Below are 21939 nucleotides of genomic sequence, written 5' to 3' on the forward strand. Positions count from 1 at the left end.
AATATTATAATCTTCATTTTCACCACCTCTGTGGTTTTCCTTTCCACAAAAGAATCTCTCTGTGCAGTATTTCCTTGTTTACTCCTTCCTTGGCATAGTGTCCCATTTCCTCTGCTGTTTTCCGCAGGGTTGAAGTTTAGAACATTCAGCCTTGTAGTTTGTGAAATGCCATACACGTAGATGCAGCTGTCTAGCATTAGTGAACACAGATTATTTTATGGATAATTATGTTCAGTTTCAGGAGAAGCTAAAAAAGAGGGAGTAAAATCAAAGAGGGAAAGAATTTGACTTACAGTATCACACTGTCCTAGCATACAGCTCAGAAAGCTGGAGGATCACTATGTAAAGCGTAAACATTGACACCCAGAAGCTAAATGTGGCTCTTTCTTAGTGAGATGCCTTATGTGCTTTAAGGGAAATAAAACTTCCAGAAGAGTCTTTGAAGAAACCAGTGCTAAAATTTATTTTGTGTCTGGTGAAAAAAAATAAAAACGGACACAGATCTTACAGTTTTATCAACTGGGCCAAGCTAGTATCTACCAGAATGAGAGACAATGGCCCTGTTGTTTTATTCTCCTAGTACTAAATAACCCTCTTTTAATGCTAGTGATTGATAGCATTTTCCAGAGTTGTCCAACCATCATTGTACAAAATAACAGTCACATTGTTGGCTAGCTTTACAGTACTTCAGCAATAGTTGGGTGATCATAGGAACATGCTGGAAGTCACTTTTGTGGAAGTGATTCACGACTGATTTTTGTATGCTTTTGATGGTTATACAGGAACACTTCATTAGATGCCAATAGAATGCTTACTAAGAATAATCGGCAGGGCAGATGGATAAGGTTAGAACCATCACTGTTTTCTCATCTTCCTTATCATACTGTGAGTTCTAGGTAGGAAAAACTGGCTGGGTGATCTTGGGCCAGTCATTCTCTCTCGGTCTAACTCACTTCACAGGGTACTTGTTGTGGGAAAAATAGAATGAGATATTGGTGTGTTCATCACCTTAAGTTGTAAAACATGGGATCCAAATCTAAAAAGCAAAAACAAAACTGGGTTCCCCCAATATTTTCAGCTAAAACCAAACAAATCCTAATTGCATGACTCCAGCCACTAAATACTATACAGCAGTGATGGGGTTCAATTTTTTTTACAACTCGTTCTGTGGGCGTACTTAGCGGGCTTGGTGGGCATGACAGGGGAAACTTACTGCAAAATCCCCATTCCCTCCCCACCCCACTAACCTGCTTTTCAGCTCTGTTCTCCTGTGCAGGGCAACAAAAGAAGACCCAGCTGATCAACTGGGACTTTGGAGGCAGAGAATAGATGTGGGGGTGGGGGGGAGTCAGAGGTGGTGTTTGCTAGTTTTCTGAACTACTCAAATTTTCCGCTACCAGTTCTCCAGAACTGGTTAGAATCTGCTGAATACCACCTCTGCTATACAGCTGTTGTATTAGCTGATTTAGAAGGCATATAAACAAATAATAAGATATCTATTCATATCTGTGAATTATATTTTCTGTTGTATTACAGGTCAGTCGAACTGTGTCTGTATGCAATCGGACTGTTCAAGAAATTTCACATGCTCAGGAAATTGGTGTTTTGTAAGCAGACACTTGGAGAATGGGGAAATGATCGATAAGAAAGGCTGTCTGCAAAAAGCAAATGAGTTTTGCTGGGGCTCTATCACAGAAACCTTCGGCGCAAAATGCTGCCAGGGCAACATGTGTAATTTCAATCTTTCGGTCCAACTAATAGGTATTTTTTATTGTTATTATTTCCTTCTATGAAGACTATTCTCCCCTAGACGGGAACAAGATTGTGTACCTTTTGACTTTTCCCCTACAATAATATACACAATAGGTTGTAGTATTATACACACACGTGCACAGGCACTCAGCAAGCAGTTGTAATCTTTCCATTCTTGGAAAAAATGAGATGCTTTTACATTTTGTGAATGGATTAGCTAATCAACCCTCTTTGATGTTAAAATTCTGCTTTCTTTTGAAATGGGATTGTTACTCACCATCGTTATCTCTTGATGGTTTTGGTTTCATGCAGAAGTTAGGTTTCCAATAAGGTTAAGAGGCTGCTTTAGGTGCTAAGCTTTTCCACTTTTTAGAATTATAGGACTGGAAGGGACCTTGGAGATCTTCTAGTCCCTGCCCAAGGCAGGACACTTTACCCCCACCCCACCCCAAACAACAAATGGCTGTCCAATCTTTTCTTGAAAACCTCCAATGGTGAAGCACCCACAACTCCAGGAGGCAAGCTCTTCCATTGTTCTCACTGTTAGGAAATTTCTCCTTAGTTCTAGGTTGGATCTCTCTTTAACCAGCTTCCATTCACTGTTTCTTGTTTCTCTACCCGCAGCTGCTTTAAAGAACAAGTTGACCCCTACCTCTTCTCTCTGGAAGCCCTTCAAGTACTGGAAGACAGCTAACATGTCCCCTCTAACCCTTCTCTTTACTAGGCTAGGTCAGGAGTAGGGAAACTTGGCTCTTTTATCACTTATGGACTTCAACTCCCAGAATTCCTGAGTGAGCCATAAAAGGTTCCCCATCCCTGGCCTACTGGTTTTTCAGTTGTGAGGGAAATCAATTTTTGACTTGAATGGGACTGTTTAATATACAAATGTAGGACATATAAAGAATATAAAGAATAATAAAGAATACATTTGTATATTAAACAGTCCCATTCAAGTCAAAAAGAGCCAAGTTTCCCTACCCGTGGGCTAGATAGACATACCTAGTTCCTGTAATTGTGCAATTTTAATCACCTCTGGACACCATAGTAATGCTATTTCTTGTTAATTATATCATCAGAGGAAATGAAAATCCTATAAGACTTTATGGCTTCCTGAATTATGGAGTAAAGAAATTCAGATGCCTCCTTCTGGAGAGATATTTCCATTTGTTAAGAACAACTGGGAAGTCATGCATCAGGGATCCCCAAACTTGGCAACTTTAAGACTTGTGGACTCCAACTCCCAGAATTGCTGGCTGAGGAATTCTGGGAGTTGAAGTCCATAAGTCTTAAAGTTGCCAAGTTTGGAGACCTCTGTCATACATGGTTAATCTACAGGAACCATTGCTGTCAGAAAGGCAGTAGTAACCAACTTTAACTCTGGGATTTAATTATTAGACTTGTTTATGGCTATAGAACAGAGGTGGTATTCAGCAGGTTCTGACCAGTTCTGGAGAACCGGTAGTGGAAATTTTGAGTAGTTTGGAGAACCAGCAAATACCACCTGTGACTGGCCCCACCCCTATCTATTCTTTGCCTCCCAAGTCCCAGCTGATTGGCTGGGTCTTCTTTTGTTGGCCTGCACAGGAGAATGGAGCTGGAAAGCAGATTACTAGGGTGGGGAGGGAATGGGAATTTTACAGTATCCTTCCCCTGCCACGCCCAACAAGCCATGCCCACAGAGCCTGTAGTAAAAATTTTTGAATCCCACCACTGCTATAGAAGTACCATGTGTTATGGCTGATTCTAACTCAAAAGGGTCATTGTATTTTACATTTGCATCTGCACCCAAAAAAGATCAGGGATTACTTTTTTCTACAGCTTTTTTTTCTTTATTGTCAGCATTCTCCAATTTTGCTTTTACCCTGTCCTTTCCTTCTTTTCCCTCTAATTTCTTTTTTTTTTTTTACAGTACGCTGTGTGTGTGTGTGTGAGTGAGTGTAGATAGATACCGTGTTTCTCCAACAATACAGCCTCCCCCAATAGGAGGTCCCAGCATGTTTTATAGGCATAAAATCAAATTAAGCCCCTACCCCCTAAATTAAGGCCTATATTAAACATGCAAAATGGGGGGGAATGGCGGGGGGGGGGGTCCTTGCTGTTAGGAAGTACTTTTGTTGCATACCTGGATATGGTGCTGCCTGCGTTGACTTCGGCGTGGGTGGGGCACTTCGTATCGGGAGACCTTCCATCACCATTGCTTTCCCTTCACCCTGCGCTGCCGGCGTTTGGCGCAGCCACATGCAGCCAGCTAGGGCTCCTCCCTTCAACCGGCTTCAGGCATTCCTGTCACCCCCTTCCTTCGCTTTCGAAGGCAAAGCCAATTCTTTTAAAAACGACGGCCTACTACTGGTATGACAAAGCCTCCCCTGCCCGAGTGGGCAGCCCAACCCCACGTGGGGAGGCAAATATCCTGGGGCTGCAATGGAGGATTGGCCCACTCCGGGAGAACCGCCCAGCCGCCATCCCTGCCTGGCGCCAGGCAGAGCACAAAGAGCTTCGCCTGGGGCGTGCAGTGCAGCTGACAGGTGGGCCCTCCTGCCCGGCGGTGGAGATCTTGCCAAGGCAGTGAGTGCCTCCCCGCCGGGCCCTCCGCTCATCCTGCTAGGGCTGCGCCAGAGCCGTGTGGGCTGGACAGAGCCAGGAAAGCGAGCTGCAGGTGCACGCCCACTTGCCAAGCAAAAGTGCTGGGCCGACCCGAGCTTGGCTTCCTTCCCAAGTCCCTCCAGCCCGAACCCAAAGGGGCCACTGGGAGAGGCTGCCCGAGGCAGTGATAGCGCCCATCCGTCCACGGACAGGGAGGCAAGGCGACGGCAGCCCTGCTTCCCTGGCTGGAGGGCCGGCAGAGAGAGCCCGAAGCTGCCCAACCTTTCAACCCCTCGCTCAGCCCGTCCCCATCCCCACGCATCTCCAAATGCACTGGCAGCTCCAAATACTGCAGCGGCATGGGCAGAGGTGCTCACTCGGTGGGGCTCAGTTTGGAGGAGGATGCGGCACAGGCCATTGCCTTGCCTCCCTGTCCACGGATGGGTAGGCGCTATCACTGCCTTGGGCGGCCTCTCCTGGTGGCCCCTTCGGGTTTGGGCTGAAGGGACTTGTGAAGGAAGCCAAGCTCGGGTCGGCCCGGCTCTTTTGTTTGGCAGGCGGGCGCGCACCCGCGGCTCCCTTTACTGGCTCTGCCCAGCCCGTATGGCTCTGGTGCGGCCCTGGCAGGATGAGCGGAGGGCCTGGAGGGGAGCGCTCACTGCCTTGGCGAGAGCTCCACCTCCGGGCAGGAGGGCCCTCCTGTCAGCTGCACTGGGTGCCCCAGGTGAAGCTGTTCATGCTCTGCCCGGCGCCAGGCAGGGATGGTGGCTGGGTGCTTCTCCTGGGGTGGACTGATCCTGCACTGCAGCCCCGGGAGATTTGCCTCCCCACGTGGGGTTGGGCTGCCCTCTCGGGCAGGGGAGGCTTTGTTGTACCGGTAGTAGGGCATTGTTTTTAAAAGAATTGGCTTTACCTTCGAAAGCGAAGGGAAGGCGGTGACAGGAGCGCCTGAAGCCAAGTGTCTCCGCCGGGCTCCGGTTGAAGGGAGGAGCCCTAGCTGGCCATGCATGGCTGCCCCAAATGCCGCAGCGTTGCTCTAAACTCCGCGGCAGCAGGGGGAGGAGGGAAAGCAACGGTGGTGGAAGGTCTCCCGATACAAAATGCCCCACCAACACTGAGGTCAACATCCAAGCTGTCACCGCTCACCCGCCCGAGGATGCAAGGGTGGGAGGAAATGAAGTCACCCCCAAAAAGACTGCCTAGCCGTTTTTTCAGGGGTCAAAAGAAAATAAGGCCCAGCCTTATTTTGTGAGAAACACGGTAGATAGATGATAGATAGATAGATAGATAGATAGATAGATAGATAGATAGATAGATAGATAGATAGATGTATATATATAATTTAATAAAGTTTTATAAAAAGAATAGCAGTAGTAACTAAATGGATTCTTCTTCAAATCAGGTGATCCGGATGAAAAGGACCCGCCTTTGAAGAATCTTCTCCTGATGGTCCTGGTTCCACTGTTTGCTATTTTGATTCTCACTGTATTAGTTGGTCTCTTTGTCTGGAAGTGGGCCCAAAGCCGGCGGAGACATATGCCATTCGGGTCTAATGAACTGGGCGACGTGGATTTTATGCTGAAGAACTCTCTGGCTGGCGACAGCACCTTGGAAGTAAGTCTGCACTAGGAATGGTATTCAATGCCACTGTGGTTAGATGCGCACCTTACTCTAAGTCACAGGTGTCAAATTCGCCACATCACGCTGCCACCATGTGACATTTCATGCCTTTTTTCTATTCGCAGAGCTGGAGTGGGTGTGGCCTTTGCATGATTCATCCAGCCCACAGGCCACCAATTTGACACCCCTGCTCTAAGCCAAAATTGTTTTAATGGTGACAGGTTAAAAAGTAAAGGTAAAGGTTCCCCTTGCTAGTCGTGCTAGTCGTTTCCGGCTCTGGGGATGGTGCTCAACTCCCGTTATAAAGCCAAAGAGACAGCACTGTCCGAAGATTTCTCCGTGATCATGTGGCTGGCATGACTAAACCGTGAAGGCGCACAGAACGCTGTTACCTTCCCACCAAAGTGTTCCCTATTTTTCTACTTGCATTTTTACATGCTTTTGAATTGCTAGGTTGGCAGAAGCTGGGACAAGTAATGGGAGCTCACTCTGTTAGGCCATGCTAGGGATTCAAACCACCGAATGCCGACCTTTCTGATCGACAAGCTCAGTATCTTATCCACTGAGCCACCGTGTCGCCCGTTGTGAGTTAGGTGACAGGTTAGGTTCAAATATTATAACCTACACCATTGGTTGCCTTTGGCTTGTTTTACCTTTCTGCTGTTGTATATTTTCCACTCTAAATTGTTCGGCCTTGGGTTTTTTCCCTGCTATTGTTAGCATTTTTGCCTTCTCCCACAGGAAGGATCTTAGAGATCCACTAAAGTTTCTTTCAAAATAACTTCGGTATAAAACTATGGAGGAGAAGTTTTCTGAGGTGGGAAATCAAAGAAGTTAAATCAAGCTAAACCAAAATGGCAAAGGTGCATTAGAATAATTTCTGGCTGGTGTTAGATCTTGACTTTTTATTCTTTCCAACCCGACTGACTATTGGAAAGGAATTACTGGTACAACAGTTGGTTTAGTGACCGTTCAAAGTTACAATAGCATGGAAAAAAGTGATTTGTGACTATTTTTCACACTTACGACCATTGTAAGCGTTCCTGAAGTCACGTGATCAAAATTCAGATACATGGCAACTGGTTCATATTTATGACGATTGCAGTGTCCTGAGGTCATGTGATCCCCTTTTGGGACCTTCTGACAAGCAAAGTCAATGGGGAAGCCAGGTTCACTTAACAGCTATGTCACTAACATAACAGTTGCAGGGATTCACTTAACAACCGGGGCAAGAAAGGTTGTAAAAATGGGGCAAAATTCACTTGACAAATGCCTCACTTAACAACAGAAATTTGGGGCTCAATTGTGGTTGTAAAGTCAAGGATTACCTCTATACAAGGCAGATCAAGTCTGAGCCTGTCCCACTGACTTTCCATGTACAGATTGGAAATGGATTTGGAATGGCAGGAAAAACTGGTGAAAAAAATGCTGAATTTGTAAATGGGACTGATCCAAGTAGGCTCTGCAGGGGGGGGGGGGGGGGAAAAGCCAGGGGAAAAAAATAAACCCAGTGTATCACTGTAGGACAGAGCTGTCAAACTCGCAGCCCACAGGCCGGATGCATCACGCACTGGCCACACCCGATTTAGCAAAGGGGGGGAAAGTCATGATATGTAACATGACAACAACGTGACAACACGAGTTTGACACCCCTGCTGTAAGAGAAGCACTTGGGCAGATGCTTGGAATGTTTCTGATTCCTCCCTTCTAAGCCTCCCTCCCTCCTGGTTATGTGACCCCCAGCAGAACGTATGCGTCCTGCCCTGCACTTCCCATGCAAATGTACTGTATACCAAAAAGATATGACGTACAAAGAAAAAGCAGAAACTTACACAGATGCAACACACAGAGAAGAAAATACAGATACCTCCAGTGCAGTTAACTGCAGCTATCACTGCAGGTAAAGCAGTTTAAAAAAAATTCCAGGTGTTTGGGTAGGGGAGAAGCCAGCAAAAGAAAGGTCATGTCCAAAATGAGCCAGATCCTGCCAAGGACTAGGGGAGACGGGGCACTTTGGAATCCTGAAAAAAGTTCCCACTGCATTCATCTGATGAGGCTTGGCGTGCTTATTACTCACACCAAAATATACCTCTGCATCTGTTCCTCTGAGAATCTTCACAGGTTTGATTTGTATTCAGGTCTTGCTGAATGATGACTGCACGACTGGAAGCGGCTCTGGGCTCCCCTTTCTAGTCCAAAGAACTGTGGCTCGGCAGATCACCTTGGTTGAATGCGTTGGTAAGCCAAGGAGAGAAAGAAACATCTGAATTGTCACCAGCAGAGAACTGCTGAACCTGCTGGAAGCAAGAATATGCATTTCAGTTCTCTGATAAAATCTACAGGCTTGAGCCAACACTTCATTCATGAGCAGTGGTGGGATTCAAATTTTGTTACTATTGGTTCTGTGGGCGTGGCTTGGTGGCCATGTGACTGGGTGGGTGTGGGTTTTTTTGTTTGGTTTTTTTGCAGCCCCCGCTTGTTTTTGGGAGCTTCCTAGCCTCAGAGGAGCCTCTGGGCGGGGGTCATTTTTGCTCCCCTAAGGCTCCTCTGGGGCTCTGGAAGGCAAAAAATGGAGGGGGGGGGGCTGAGCTCCTCCCTCCATTTTTTGCCTTCCTGGGCCTCAGCAAGCGGAATCCTGGCACTGGCCGTATGAACAGCTGATTGTCAGGAGGGGGAAAAAAAGAAATACCTTAGGTGAATGTCAGGTGGGCGGGGTAAGTGAGCATCAGGCGGGAGGGCAACCAAGTCGGGGGCGTGGCCAGGCAGAAATTACTACCGGTTCGGCGACTCACGCCAAATTCCTGCTACTGGTTTGCCCGATCCGGTGCGAACCAGCTGAATACCACCACTGTTCATGAGGCATATCTGTGTCCAGCTGGCACTTTCAGAACACTTCCACACAGCACTCTTTCTATGCCCAATTCCTATAAAGTGTTTTGAGCCTACAGACTGTAGATTCCGAAACACTAACAATAGCGCTTAGACTTACAGTGCTTCACAGCCCTCTCTTAGTGGTTTACAGAGTCAGCATATTGCCCCCAACAATCTGGCTCCTCATTTTACTGACCTCGGAGGGAGGGAAGGCTGAGTCAACCTTGAGCAGCTTGGAATCGAACTCCTGGAGTGAGCAGTGAGTTAGCCTGCAGTACTGCATTCTAACCACTGCACCACCACAGTTCTTGAAGCAATTGAACCCTGAGAGACCCCACTGTCAATTCCCCCCTCCAAAAACAATATTGTTAGTATCCTCCCATCCACATTTTAGTGCAGGTTTAATAATAATAATAATAATAATAATAATAATAATAATAATAATAATAATAATAATAATAATAATAATAATAATAATAATAATAAGCATTGACAAAATCACCTGCAGCCAATTGTAAAAGGGCTGCTTTACCTGGAACATGTAACAATCCCTTTAATATTATTAAACAACAGGCATCTACCTATCCCAGGTCATTGGGAGAATTTCACAGGGAAATAAAAATGCCAGATCCAGTCTGAGCATCTAGCTAGCTGCGTAACCAGCCATAGTAATATATTCATAATGGGGGAATCTACTCAGCTACCTCCTCATCTCTGAGGATTCCTCCTCAGAAATCTCACCTAGAGCTGTGAAGGTGGCATGACATCACTATAATCCTGGTTGTAGGTTTCCCTGAAGGTTGCTGACATGAGGGGGAAGACAGACAGCCTTGAAGCAGGCCAATTTCCCCTGTAAACAGAAATATCATTTTTCTTCCAGACAGGATTATCCCACTATAAAGCAGAAATTTATTAGCTCGCTTGCTGAATATAGAACACATCATGAGAACACAGAGATGCTGTAGTCAGAGCAAAGAAATAGCCTGTCTTCTTTTATGTGCAAGGATTATTTGAGCATGGACAAATTCAAACCCTGGATAGTCTTCCTGCTGCCTGAAGTATTCTGGTCCATTAACAGATGCTTCACGTAAACATGTTAATGTTTATCACTCAGCTCTGGAGCCATTTCATTAAACATGCTTGTTTCTGTTATCTGCAAGCCTACCTAAAATGGAGATCAAGCCTGCACTTGGGCTGATCTGCCTTAACTCTGAGATACTGAGAAGAAAATTCTTAACTTAATGGATAAACATTAGGCAAGGAAAGAACTGTGTGTCATCTGTTAATTTTTCCATGGAAATGTCTCTTATTGCCAGTTTGCCACCAGCAAAATGTTTTGGAATATTTGACAAGGAAACTTTGCGTTCTGCTAGCAATCATCCTCCAAATGTTTTGTTCTCAAGCATTTAAAAGTAATAGTATTTAGATTCTGAATGGGTTGCATATTTATCCATAGCAGTTTTGAAAAATAGGCTAAGAGAGCCAACTATAAATCAATAACTATTTCTGATTAAATTGATCAAGGTATTTTTCACTGTTGTCAATTTCTGCAGCTGTTCTGGCAAAAAAAAAATGAGTCAGGTATGTTAGACATTTAAATGCTAATATTTCATCTAATATGACTGAAACATCAATCAGCTCAGGCAAAAAGTCATTTGTGAAGGCAAGTGAAAGAGTTTGAAAAGTATGTTCCTCTCCCTTACAATAGGCAAAGGACGCTATGGGGAAGTGTGGCGTGGTACTTGGCATGGGGAAAACGTGGCGGTCAAGATTTTCTCTTCCCGGGATGAGCAGTCATGGTTTCGTGAGACTGAGATTTACAACACGGTGCTGCTAAGGCATGACAACATCTTAGGTGAGTGGAAAAAGTGCAGAAATCCAGCAGCTGTATCAGTCCCAAGAAGTCTTAGGCAAGCAAACAGACGCAGCACATTTGAAGACCCATGAAGCTAAGTACACTTAAAGAGCTGAAGGAGCTCAGAGATTTAAAAGTCTATGTCTCATTTACCCATACACACAACACATAATTTATAGATACTTTGATAGCTCCTTTGTAAATTTTGGTACTTTGCCTGTCTACGCTGAGCTTTCCCTTCCTTCCCTACCCACAGGATTCATTGCATCAGACATGACATCGCGGAATTCAAGCACTCAACTTTGGCTAATCACCCACTATCATGAACATGGCTCCCTCTATGATTACTTGCAATGCACAGTGCTGGACGTAGAGACTTGCTTGCGTTTGGCCACCTCAATCATCTGTGGGCTCGTTCACCTGCATGTGGAGATCTTTGGCACCCAGGGCAAGCCAGCCATTGCTCATCGGGATCTGAAAAGCAGGAACATCTTGGTCAAGAACAATAAGCAGTGCTGCATTGCTGATTTAGGTGAGTGGATTTTAGAGCAAATATTTTTGGCCACACAGAGGTGTTGATGTGTACCTTTTTCTTAAGGGCAGTAAAGCTTTCTAGGGGAAGTAATTTGAGTTCTTATATTTGCCCCTTAGAATTCTAAGTCATTAAACTACTAGCCTTCTGCAATCTGATTGCCTTCCAGATGTGTGGGTTTCAGTTCACAGAACTCGTACTGAGAATTCTGGAATTAAAATTTATATATCTGATAGGTTGGGGGAGTCAGGCTTAACAATATATTTCCCACCCTGGGTCTATGATCCCTCTCTGCTACAGGGAAAGATGGAAGGTACAGTCATGATTAGGCTCCTAACAGAGAGCTTAGAACTTAACTACTTCCTGTTTACTGCAATCCTTATTTGGGTTAACTATATTGGTTGTATGGTATAAAGCAGGAGTGTCAAACTCAATTTCATTGAAGGCCGCATCAGGGTTGTATTTGACCTTGGGGGGCCGGGAAGGACGTGGCCAGGGTGGGCATGGCCAACTTGACGTCATTCCTGTCAGGGCACTTGTGGCAGCCCGAGCGTTCTGCCAGCAAAAACAGGCTTCTGAGCTCCATTTTCAGCTGCAACAGCCTCCTGCAACCCTCTGCCAGTGAAAACAGAGTTTGGGAGGATCACACAAAGCCCTCCCATGCTCCATTTTCACTGACAGAGGCATCGCAGGCTGGTCCGCTCTTTCCAGAGCAGTCCCACGGGCTAGATCTAAGCACCGCATGGGCTGGATCCAGGCCCCGGGCCTTGAGTTTGACATCCCTGGTATAAAGTATTAGCTGCTATATTGTTCTTATTTTGTCCTACTCTTCTCTTTTCATACATGTTCTCATTTTATTGTATTTAGTGTATTTTAGTCTTTTTATTTTATTATGTTTTGTGAGTCCAGGACCTGTTGGAATGGAATGGAATGCAACAGAATAATTTCTGAAATAACCACTCCTTTTCACAAGTTCATATCTGACATCCACAGTTTTTTCCAATAAGGCACATAATTTCCTGATTGCATTAATGGTGACTAATTTGACCTTTGTATGAGTAAACAAATAGATCTGTTCCCAGATATGTTTACAATGAAACAGCTTGAGAAAACTCACTTAAACAGATCAAGCCATATGTTTTAGAGGAAAGGACAAATCTCATGATTATCAGCCATTCACACTAGGGCGACAGAGTTTCCTGGCTTCAGATATTAGCTTTTACCAAATCCCAAGGATGTAAGTTAAGCTTTCTGTTTAGACCAGGGTTTACCAAATTATGCAGTGTTCCTCTCTCGGAAAAGTGCACACAGAGTCCAAGGAGAGGTGAAGAACATTTTAGATCAAAAGTCCTCAACCCCGCAGTCTGTGAACTGCTATCGGTCCATGCAGAGGTGGCATTCAGCAGATTCTGACCAGTTCTGGAGAACTGGTAGTGGAAATTTTGAGTAGTTCGGAGAACCGGCAAATACACCTCTGATTGGAGATTTTACAGTATTCTTCCCATGCCATACCCACCAAGCTATGCCCGCCAGGGGTGGGATGCTACCGGTTCGGCCCTGTTCTATAGAACCTGTAGCTGCGAAGAGCAGCTGACACCAAACCAGTTTGGTGTTTGGCCCACCTGCCTGCCTGGGCTCTAGGTTGTCCTTTATTCCCTGCTTTTCCCTCCTCAGCTGCTTTGCACAGCGCACTTGAGGTTGAAAAAGCATGAAACGAGGATTTCCAAATGTTGTGCACCCAAGCACAGCGCTTATCAGTTATCCAGGTGGCACATTACCCACAGAACCAGTAGTAAAATTTTTGAATCCCACCACTGGGTCCATGGCCCGATGGAAACCGGGCCACGCAAGTGGCGAGCAAGTACAGGAAGCTCCATTTGCATGAGCAGTGTGCGTGCATGTGAAACCATCTCTCCCCGCCACCGCAGCCACCATCAGTCTGTGGAGCCAGAAAGTTTAGGAACGTTGTTTTAGATGCAGTACATTGTTAAAATAAATTCACCTTTCCCAAAATTTCATTGTATTGTTTTCATTATTCATTTGTCTTCATTTTGATGTTTGGATTTTTAGGGGAGATGTGTACATTAATGTTATGCTAAAGAGAGGTATGATGATAAAAAGTTTAGGAATCCCTGATTTAGACATTCCTAAGAGATTTTATTGATTAGCCCAGTCAGCCTTATTCCTAATTAGTTTCTCAGCAGAACAGAGTTTACAGAGTGAAAAACAATGGCACCTCTCAACTCAAAAAAAAGGCATGATTCTTACTTCATAGAAAGCCAAGTACAAATAAAGGAAAAGAATAGACCAGAATTGTGGTGCATGTGAACTCATATGCCATAGACAAAGGCATGTGCATATACCTCATCCCACTAAACCAAGGTGCATTCTCATGCTCTCTCTGTAATGCTATACAAGCGACAAAAGTTATGCTACTCTTCTAAACTCAGGGTAATGCCCTTTTTTCCAGTTAAATCTGACTTTTTTGATGTTTAGCTTCCTGATTAAAGATTGCCCACTTGTTGCAAAAAAAAATAGGACAACCATCCTTATCATGGTGGCATTGTTCCTCTCTTTCAGGATTGGCAGTCATGCATTCCCAGAGCAATGATTACTTGGATATTGGGAACAACCCACGGGTGGGCACTAAACGCTATATGGCACCTGAAGTTTTGGATGAACAGATTCGTATGGACTGCTTTGAATCCTTCAAGCGGACAGACATCTGGGCTTATGGTCTGGTTCTATGGGAGATAGCCCGAAGAACCATTGTGAATGGTAAGGAAAGCCGAATGGAAATAAGTTAAGATGCGGTAATCTAAGGCCTTGCCTCATGGTTTAGGAAAAGTGCTATCCACTTATTCCTGCCACAGGATGTTTATACTATGGTAAGTTGCAAGTAAGATAAGATTCTAAGTTCAAAAGGAGAGCTCTACAAAAATGGGTCAAAGCTTTGCAGAAATCAATCCTCTCTGATCCAAATACAATCAGATTATTTTTTTTCTGCTAGTCACGGGACTATTTTAAATATCTGAAATAGCATCTTCATTTGCAACATTTAATGGCTTCTGACAGTGTGTACCCACCTGTTCAGAAAAGGGTAAAATGGAAAGCATACTGGGAGGTTACAGAGAACTGCCAGAGCAATTTCTCTTGCTTGCAGGAAGTGCTTTGTAACTAGCCACACCTACCAGATCAGCCATTTTGTCAGGGAGCCTTATGCTAGCTACCTTCTTGGTTCAGAGCCGGACAACCTGCAGCCAAACATTTTAGCAGTCTGTAATTCAGCCCCTGGGTTCAATAACGCTCTGGCATTGCTGCCCCTTATTAACTGGGATTCCAAGGTCTCTCTGATGTTCAGAGGTCTTTTCCCTCTTAATATGGAGATTGTGTTTAATTATTTAGAATTTTAGTTATTCCTCTCCTTCATGCCAAAGTGTTGCCATGAATGAAGGAAACTGTTTACTCAGTTTTCTGTATCAGCCGGCCATCTGACCAGCAGTGGCTGAAGTCTCAGAAGATAGTCATCTCTCTTCATTACTTCATGTTGGACTCAGCTTTCAGCACAGTCTTGAAAACATGTGTAAAGTTGTCTTTGCGGTGCTGTTGCGCAAGCTAGAACTTGTACATATATGAGTGGAATAATAACTAGCTTTTCACAGCTCTCCAGCAACTCTTACCTGCTCAGAGATCCTGCAAACAGATCCCAATTGTGTGACCTAGAAACAGTCTTAGGACAGTTCATACATGGGGTTGAGCATAATTTGCTCAGCTGTGATTTGCTGAATAGATTAAAACTGGCAGGGTTGACAGAGGGCCGTTGGTTCTTTTGAAATGGCAATGGGCCATCTCCATTCCTCCATTAGCCCAAGCCAACAGAGAGAGGGATTGCCCGGAGCTAGAGCCTTTGGGGACTGCAGGTTGTCCAGCTCTTTAATTTGAAAGAAAAACCTGTAACTTCTGGCACTGCAGTTGAGTTCATGCTTTATTGAGGAACTGGAATCTCAGCTGCTGTTAGAGAATGGAAGGAGCCGGCCTTGCTTTCCACTCTTCCCCCCCCCACTTTGGCTCCCTGTGTAGAAACAATCGCTAATCAGGCCTGTTAATGGGGATGTTTTTGACTGGCCTAGTTGGAAGTGTTTTCATTTTTCTTTTTCCACACGAATGATTAGCTGTAAATTATAAACACTGTAATCTAGTGTCAGCGCCCAGCTTGCAGATTAAAGGGACCATTAGACTCAATCAGCACTTTGTTTGTTCAACTCTGATTAGGAAACAAGCAGCATCGCAGCTTAGCTTGGCAACTGGCCACCTTCGGAGAACTTCGGCTATCCTCTGACCGATGCAGCAGTGAATATGCCTCTCTGCTCCTACATTGGCAAAATATGCAGAGGCTTCCAGTGATGGTTTCTCTGTTGGTTCCCGCCCCCTCTTTGCATTTTACATTTCTTAAGGGAAGTGGCTGGAAAAGGATCTCACCTCTAAAGTGTTCTTGTGTGCAGACCATACCATACAAGTTTGCAATGAGGATCGCTGAAAACCAAGCAAAGATCCAATGTATTTTTGTGGTGTTTTTTTTTTTAAAGTAGTTGTGTTAAAGATTAAACCAATATAAACTAATATAACTAATATTCTAATAGAGAAAGAAAAGAAGAACTCAAAGGGAAACCTAAAAGTGCACGAAAAGACAAAAGAAAGAAAAATAGAAAAGAGAGAAAAAGATACAAAGGAGGACCTCTTCTTCTTTTTTTCTTTTTTTGTAAATTTTATTTGAGTTTTCACAAAAAGAAAAAAAATACAAATAAAACATCTTTTTTGAAAGTAGCATAATCCCGGGTTACATTTCTTCGTACAGACACAAATTCAAGTTCATGCTCATTTTTATATTCTATTCCATATCTTATTACTATTTTATATTTTCTGCATAGCTTCTCCCCTCTTTTAATTTTCTCAATTTTATTTTAATTATCTCATCTCAATTCAAATCATTATATTTGTATTTTTTGTCTGTCCTGTTTCAATTATCTATTATCTTTTCTCATTAAACAAAATTTCTCCTGTAGTTACTGATTGGAGTATGACATCTATATCTTTTAAGTTTATCCATTTAACTCTTATTTAGGCTTCAATATATACCCTAAAGTTATAACATTCAATATAATACATAACTTCCATTTGGATTCTGCTTGGTACATTCTTAAAATACACACTATATTCTTAAAAAAAGAAAAAATTATAAATGTATGTAATTAAAACAACACAATCCATTCCAATTCAATTCTATCATTAATATTAATATTCATTAAAGTCTTAACTTCTTCAACATTACTTTTCAATTAGTATCATACTTCTATGGGAACAATTATAAACTTTCCATAATTAATTCCCCCCTTCACTTATATTTTATAAAACATTAACTAATTAAAATGTTCCCGTTCCTTCCTAATTCAATTTTCTCATTTATTTTATTTCACTTATTTTATTAACAAACATTTCACTAAATTGCACTAACTATTTTATCCCTCATTTTAATCATACATTGTTTCCAATTTTCTAAAGTTATTTCTATTACTAATATAACAATACGATCTTATGTACCTTTACAGAATCCCTTTTTCAGTTAGATTTTCACCCATTATCTCTAAATAGGTCCTGTTTCTCTATATCTTTCTCCGGTCCTTTGTAACTTCTTTTCCTTTCCTTCTTCCCTCTCTTCTTCTCTCTCCCCTTTTACCCCCTTGTCTCTCTCCCTCTATTTCTCTCTTCTGTATTCCCCTTTTCTGTTGCTTTCCAGTATTATACTTATTTTTCAAATTATTTTTCTTTTCTTTGGTTGTTTTTTTAAATCTTAAATTCTCCATTCTCTTCCCCCCTTTCCTTTTTCTTCCCCACATAAAATTACTTGTTCATTAAAGATGGCTTCTTCTTTGTCCCAGTCTTCTTGTTTTGCAGACGTTTCTTGTTGTTTCTCATAGTTCCAAATCTCCATTTCTAAGAATTGAAAAAAACGAAGCCAAAAGAACCCTTCCCTTCTTGTGCATCTTCTTTGTACTTTTTAAGTTCCATTTTCAATTCATCCAGAAGTGGTGCCATTGTATAAATTTTTAAACAACCACCCAATTAATTTTAGTCATTCAAATGTAATAACCAAGAACCCAAAGATCACCAAATAATCCAAATACACACAAGCTGTTTCTTTTTGTTCTTTTTCTTTCACTTTCTCTTTTTGGGGTTACTGTTTAGTTACAAAGTTTCAGTTAAAATGTATCCTTTAGAAGTCTTGTTGAAGTTTTACTGCAGATTCTTTTTAATTCCAGGCAGTCTCCTCCCTCTTCCTGATCCTGCCCTTATTCTTTTTCTCTCCCTTCCTTCTTATGAAAAAAAAAAAAATAGTGTCCAGAAATCTTTATTATCCCTTTGGCATTTTATTTTCAGCTTAATTGCCTATTGATGTTAAAGCAGATTTTTCCGATTTCTTATTTAAGTATCTTAGTTGTCAGTATAGGGAAGGAGAGAGAAGAAAAAAAAAGCCAAACCTTTCCCTTTTCACTTTCCTTCACTGCTTCCAACTCTTCTTTGGGAGCGATGTTATTTTTTTGTAAGTTTAAATTCCAGGGTACCTTAGTTGTTGCTTTTACAGTCAGCCAAAACATTCACCAGAAACCCAGACTGAAACCATGCATGATCGCGGATTTCTGTCTGTCACCGAAGAGACTTCAAACCGGAAGCAGGAGGACCTCTTCTTTACAGTAGATAGAAGAACAGTTAAAAATTTACCTCTTACTCTGTTACAACATGATTCAAACTCATAAATCATATTTTTTTTTTTTAGTTTTGTGCAAAAATCCATAAGGCATTTCCAGTCAGCAATAAACATAGTTTAGTATTCTTCGCTCAAAGAAATCAATTTAGCCATCCTGGCAGGGTCTATCATCTTTACCAACCATTCTTCTATCCTGGGTAGTGCCAAATCTTCCCATCTTGTTCAAACAATAATCTCACTGCAGTAAGATCCAAATAATTTTTGAATTTCCAGCTTTCTGGCAATTAACACTTGTGCAGAAACTGCCCTAGAGTGAAAAAGCAAGACTGTAACAGTGTAGCTATAAACCTGAGCATTTTTCAAGGATCAAAAGTATTCAGCTGATAGACTGAGATCCACAGAGTACTGATTTGAAGAATTATGTTGCTCAAAAGTAAAGCTTGTAGGCTGTTGCAAAGAGTCCCAGTTCAACCCTCAAAACGATAGTGGTGGTAGGATTCAATTTTTTTTACTACGGGTTCTGTGGGTGTGGCTTGGTGGGTGTGGCAGGCAAAGGATACTGTAAAATCTCCAATCAGAGGTGGTATTTTCTGGTTCTCCAAACTACTCAAAATTTCTACTACCGGTTCTCCAGAACTAGTCAGAACCTGCTGAATACCACCTCTGGGGTGGATGGGTGTCCCTTTCCTAAACTATGGGCTGGAAAAAAGCAGGTCTGAGCTAAAGGCCAGCCCTCTTGATTTGAAGAGCAGCTTAAATAAGGATATACATGTGAATCAAGAGCCAACCCAGCACTGAGGTTAGAATGCTACGGTGGAAACTAAAGTAGTCCTCGCTTAATGAACGGTTGTTTAACTGTTCAAAATTACAATGGCCTCAGAAGGGGTGCTTTACAACTTGTAATAATATAAGAAAACATCATGCCTTATAACATTAAAAAAAAATACCTGGATTCATCTCAAGGTACATCCCCATTCTTTCCTCAGTTCCCCAATGCATATTGAAATAGCCATGTCTTCAAATGCTTCCTAAATAGTCCACATGGGGGTGCAGTTCTCCTGTCGAGGAGGCAGAGGCTGTATAGGAAGGTACTTCCTACCAGGAATGCTCAGAAATTAAGAAGTTGCTATGTATTGATGCTGACTACTGTTTGAGATTGGATTGGTTTGATGGAACAAATGATTGATTACCTTTTATAAAGAATTCAAGGCTGCAAACATACCTAATATTCCTTCCTCCTATTTTCCCCACAACAACCTGTGAGATGAGTTGGGCTGAGAGAGAATGACTAGCCCAAAATACCCAGCCAGCTTTCATGACTAAGGAGGGACTAGAAGTTCTGATTTCTAAGCTGGTCCTTTTAGATCCAACTATACACTCATTTTCAGATCAAAGGCTAAAGTTCTTGACTGAAAGGGAGGCAGGATAAGTGTCATGATCCAAAAAGTAGATTGATTCAGAGCAAGATACAAGGGATCCAAGAACAAATGAAGGAAATCATATCAAATTAAAATTCCATGAATAACATGGAATTTACTCAGGATGTCTTGAGCAACATTCCTTTCCTCTCATATTAAAATTAGAATTGGACGTCAACAAACTTTAGGAGCTTTGGAGGCTGCCACTAAGTTTTTCTGGACCATATCTGCTCCTAAGGAGAATCAGTTTGCTTGCTTGGTGGTTGGTTTAATTTACAAGTCACCCATCTCCCAAATGACACCCCCTCTGGTTTTTCCTACTCATGCTTGGAAGGAAGGAAGGAAGGAAGGAAGGAAGGAAGGAAGGAAGGAAGGAAGGAAGGAAGGAAGGAAGGAAGGAAGGAAGGAAGGAAAAGAGAGAAAAAGAAGGAAGAGTTTGGTAGGGGCTTTTTCAAATTATTAAAAGGCTTAAGTTTTCATGAGCTGCATTAGAAGCATAGAGTGCCTCTCCTTTTCTGCAAAGGAGATGTCCTTTTCCTTTTTTAAAGACAGGCACCCTAAGGACGAAATAATTTTACTCACCTATGGCAGAAGGAAAAAAATGAGCAGATGTTTTAACTGAAAAATACCAATAGCCCACTTTGTCCAAGCTTTTTGGAAGGTGCTCTCAATGTGTATCTCCAGGTTACTACCCTGCAAACCCTTGCTTCTGTATGGTCTTTTGCTGTTTGGCTTCTTTTCTGTTCTTCTCAAACTACTAAATGACTGTGCTAAACCCTTATTTTTGGCTTAGCTTAGGATATTCCCTAAACCCAGCCACTGTACTTCATAATTTGTAGCTTAGTGTGAACCCAGACCAATGATGGCTTATGCAGCAAGCTAATTAAACAAACTCAGCTCAGAAGCTAACCATATCGATGCCTGCCCCGCTTCAATTTGGGCTGGGTTTTTTTCTATAACCAGAGATTATACCGTTGAAGTTTGTGAGCTTATTAATTTCTTTGTTCTAAATCTCATTACTTGTCTGATCCTTGACTACAGAAACAAGAGGCTTCAAAGAAAATAGTGATTACATTAAAAAAGCCAAACTAAAATCCAATTGAGGCATCTATTAACTGGGCTAATTCTCTCTTCCTTTCTGAATAAATACTGGTAATACTAGTTAATAAGCCAATTACATTCACAATAAAGAATCTTTAACTGGCTGCCTTTTACATGCTCTAAGGTTCATAGCTACTCTCTATTTTTGGAATATCCTGTATCACCTATATATGAAAATTTGGTAGTATTGCTTGGCGTGGTAAGACCGTCTTGAGGAAAAACGGCATCATACAGATAATCAGAGTTGGAAGGGACCTTGTAGGTTATCTAGTCCAACCCCACCCCCCACCCCCGCCTAAGCAGGAGACCCTACACCATTTCTGACAGAAGGCAGCCCAATCTCTTTTTGAAGGTCTGAAGTGATGGCGCTCCCACAACTTCCGAGGGCAAGCTGTTCCATTGGTTGATTGTTCTCACTGTCAGAAAGTTTCTCCTTATTTCCAGGTTGAATCTCTCCTTGTTCAGTTTCCATCCATTATTCCTTGTCTGGCCTACAGGTGCTTTAGAAAATAGCTTGACCCCTTCCTCCCTGTGGCAGCCCCTCAAATATTGGAACACTGCTATCATGTCTCCCCTGGTCCTTCTCTTTACTAGACTAGCCATGCCCAGTTCCTGTAACCATTCTTCTTCGTATGTTTTAGCTTCCAGTCCCCTAATCACCCTGGTTGCTCTTCTCTGCGCTTTTTCTAGAGCCTCATGCCTGTCTTCAACTTCAGCTAGAGCAAAGCACTGAGATGTGTTTTAACACAGGATCCCCATCATTCAAAATCAGGTTGTCAGATGGATTAGGGTCAAGTTACATTGAGCTGTTTAGTATAGAAAGGTTTAACAAAGCTAACTGATGAAGGTCCTAGATAAATAGAGTTCTTGGCCGGCAGGTGGCACCAAACACATTAGTGCTGAGAACTGGTAGGAACCCTTGAGCATTGTAAAGAAAATGTGTCCAATGAACCCAGTTCATCTTCTCATTCCAGATGTAATATCAGACATTTAAAAGTCCGTTGATATGAAAGCTCACATCCAACTTCAGCGCAGCATTTAAGATTGTATTATGCTTCCAAAATCTACTAGTGTATACAAAGCCCATCCATACCATGTCTGCATATGTTTTTCAGTCTGTGCGTAGTACTTTTCAGTATGTCAGCATGTACCTGGTGCTGGTTCATTAATGTTCATGTTCCAGATATAGTAGATTGTGTTTGGCATTCCAAGGCTTGGGGCCTTTCTGAACTGAAGAACATATGAATTGAGGAGAGAAATATTCTTTCTGGTGCAGGCTTTGTTCCAGTTATCATCTAGAGTTTTCTTCTTGTACGTTTCTACACCCTGATTGTGAGACCGCAGACTTGTGTCCCTGATGAGTGCAACACTAATTAGGTTAGCCAGAGGAAGCCCCTTAAAAGGTATATCCACTTGCTGAGGTATGTCTCAGAACTTCGGAGAA

General features: G+C 42.6%; 1 protein-coding gene across 1 annotated transcript in view; it reads left to right on the plus strand.

Annotated features, from left to right (window-relative positions):
• The window catches only part of ACVRL1 (activin A receptor like type 1), a 54460-nt gene that overhangs the window by 18926 nt on the left and 13595 nt on the right, over positions 1-21939 (plus strand). The window contains exons 3-8 of the mRNA XM_026717393.2: positions 1537-1761; positions 5738-5949; positions 8094-8193; positions 10535-10681; positions 10938-11213; positions 13794-13991. Coding sequence (XP_026573178.1) covers positions 1537-1761; positions 5738-5949; positions 8094-8193; positions 10535-10681; positions 10938-11213; positions 13794-13991 — 1158 coding nt within the window. The remainder of the gene's footprint in view (positions 1-1536; positions 1762-5737; positions 5950-8093; positions 8194-10534; positions 10682-10937; positions 11214-13793; positions 13992-21939) is intronic.

This window comes from Pseudonaja textilis, chromosome 2 (genome assembly GCF_049901715.1).
Source record: "Pseudonaja textilis isolate UNSWEBS1 chromosome 2, rPseTex1.2, whole genome shotgun sequence".
In the NCBI taxonomy this organism is placed as follows: Eukaryota; Metazoa; Chordata; class Lepidosauria; order Squamata; family Elapidae; genus Pseudonaja; species Pseudonaja textilis.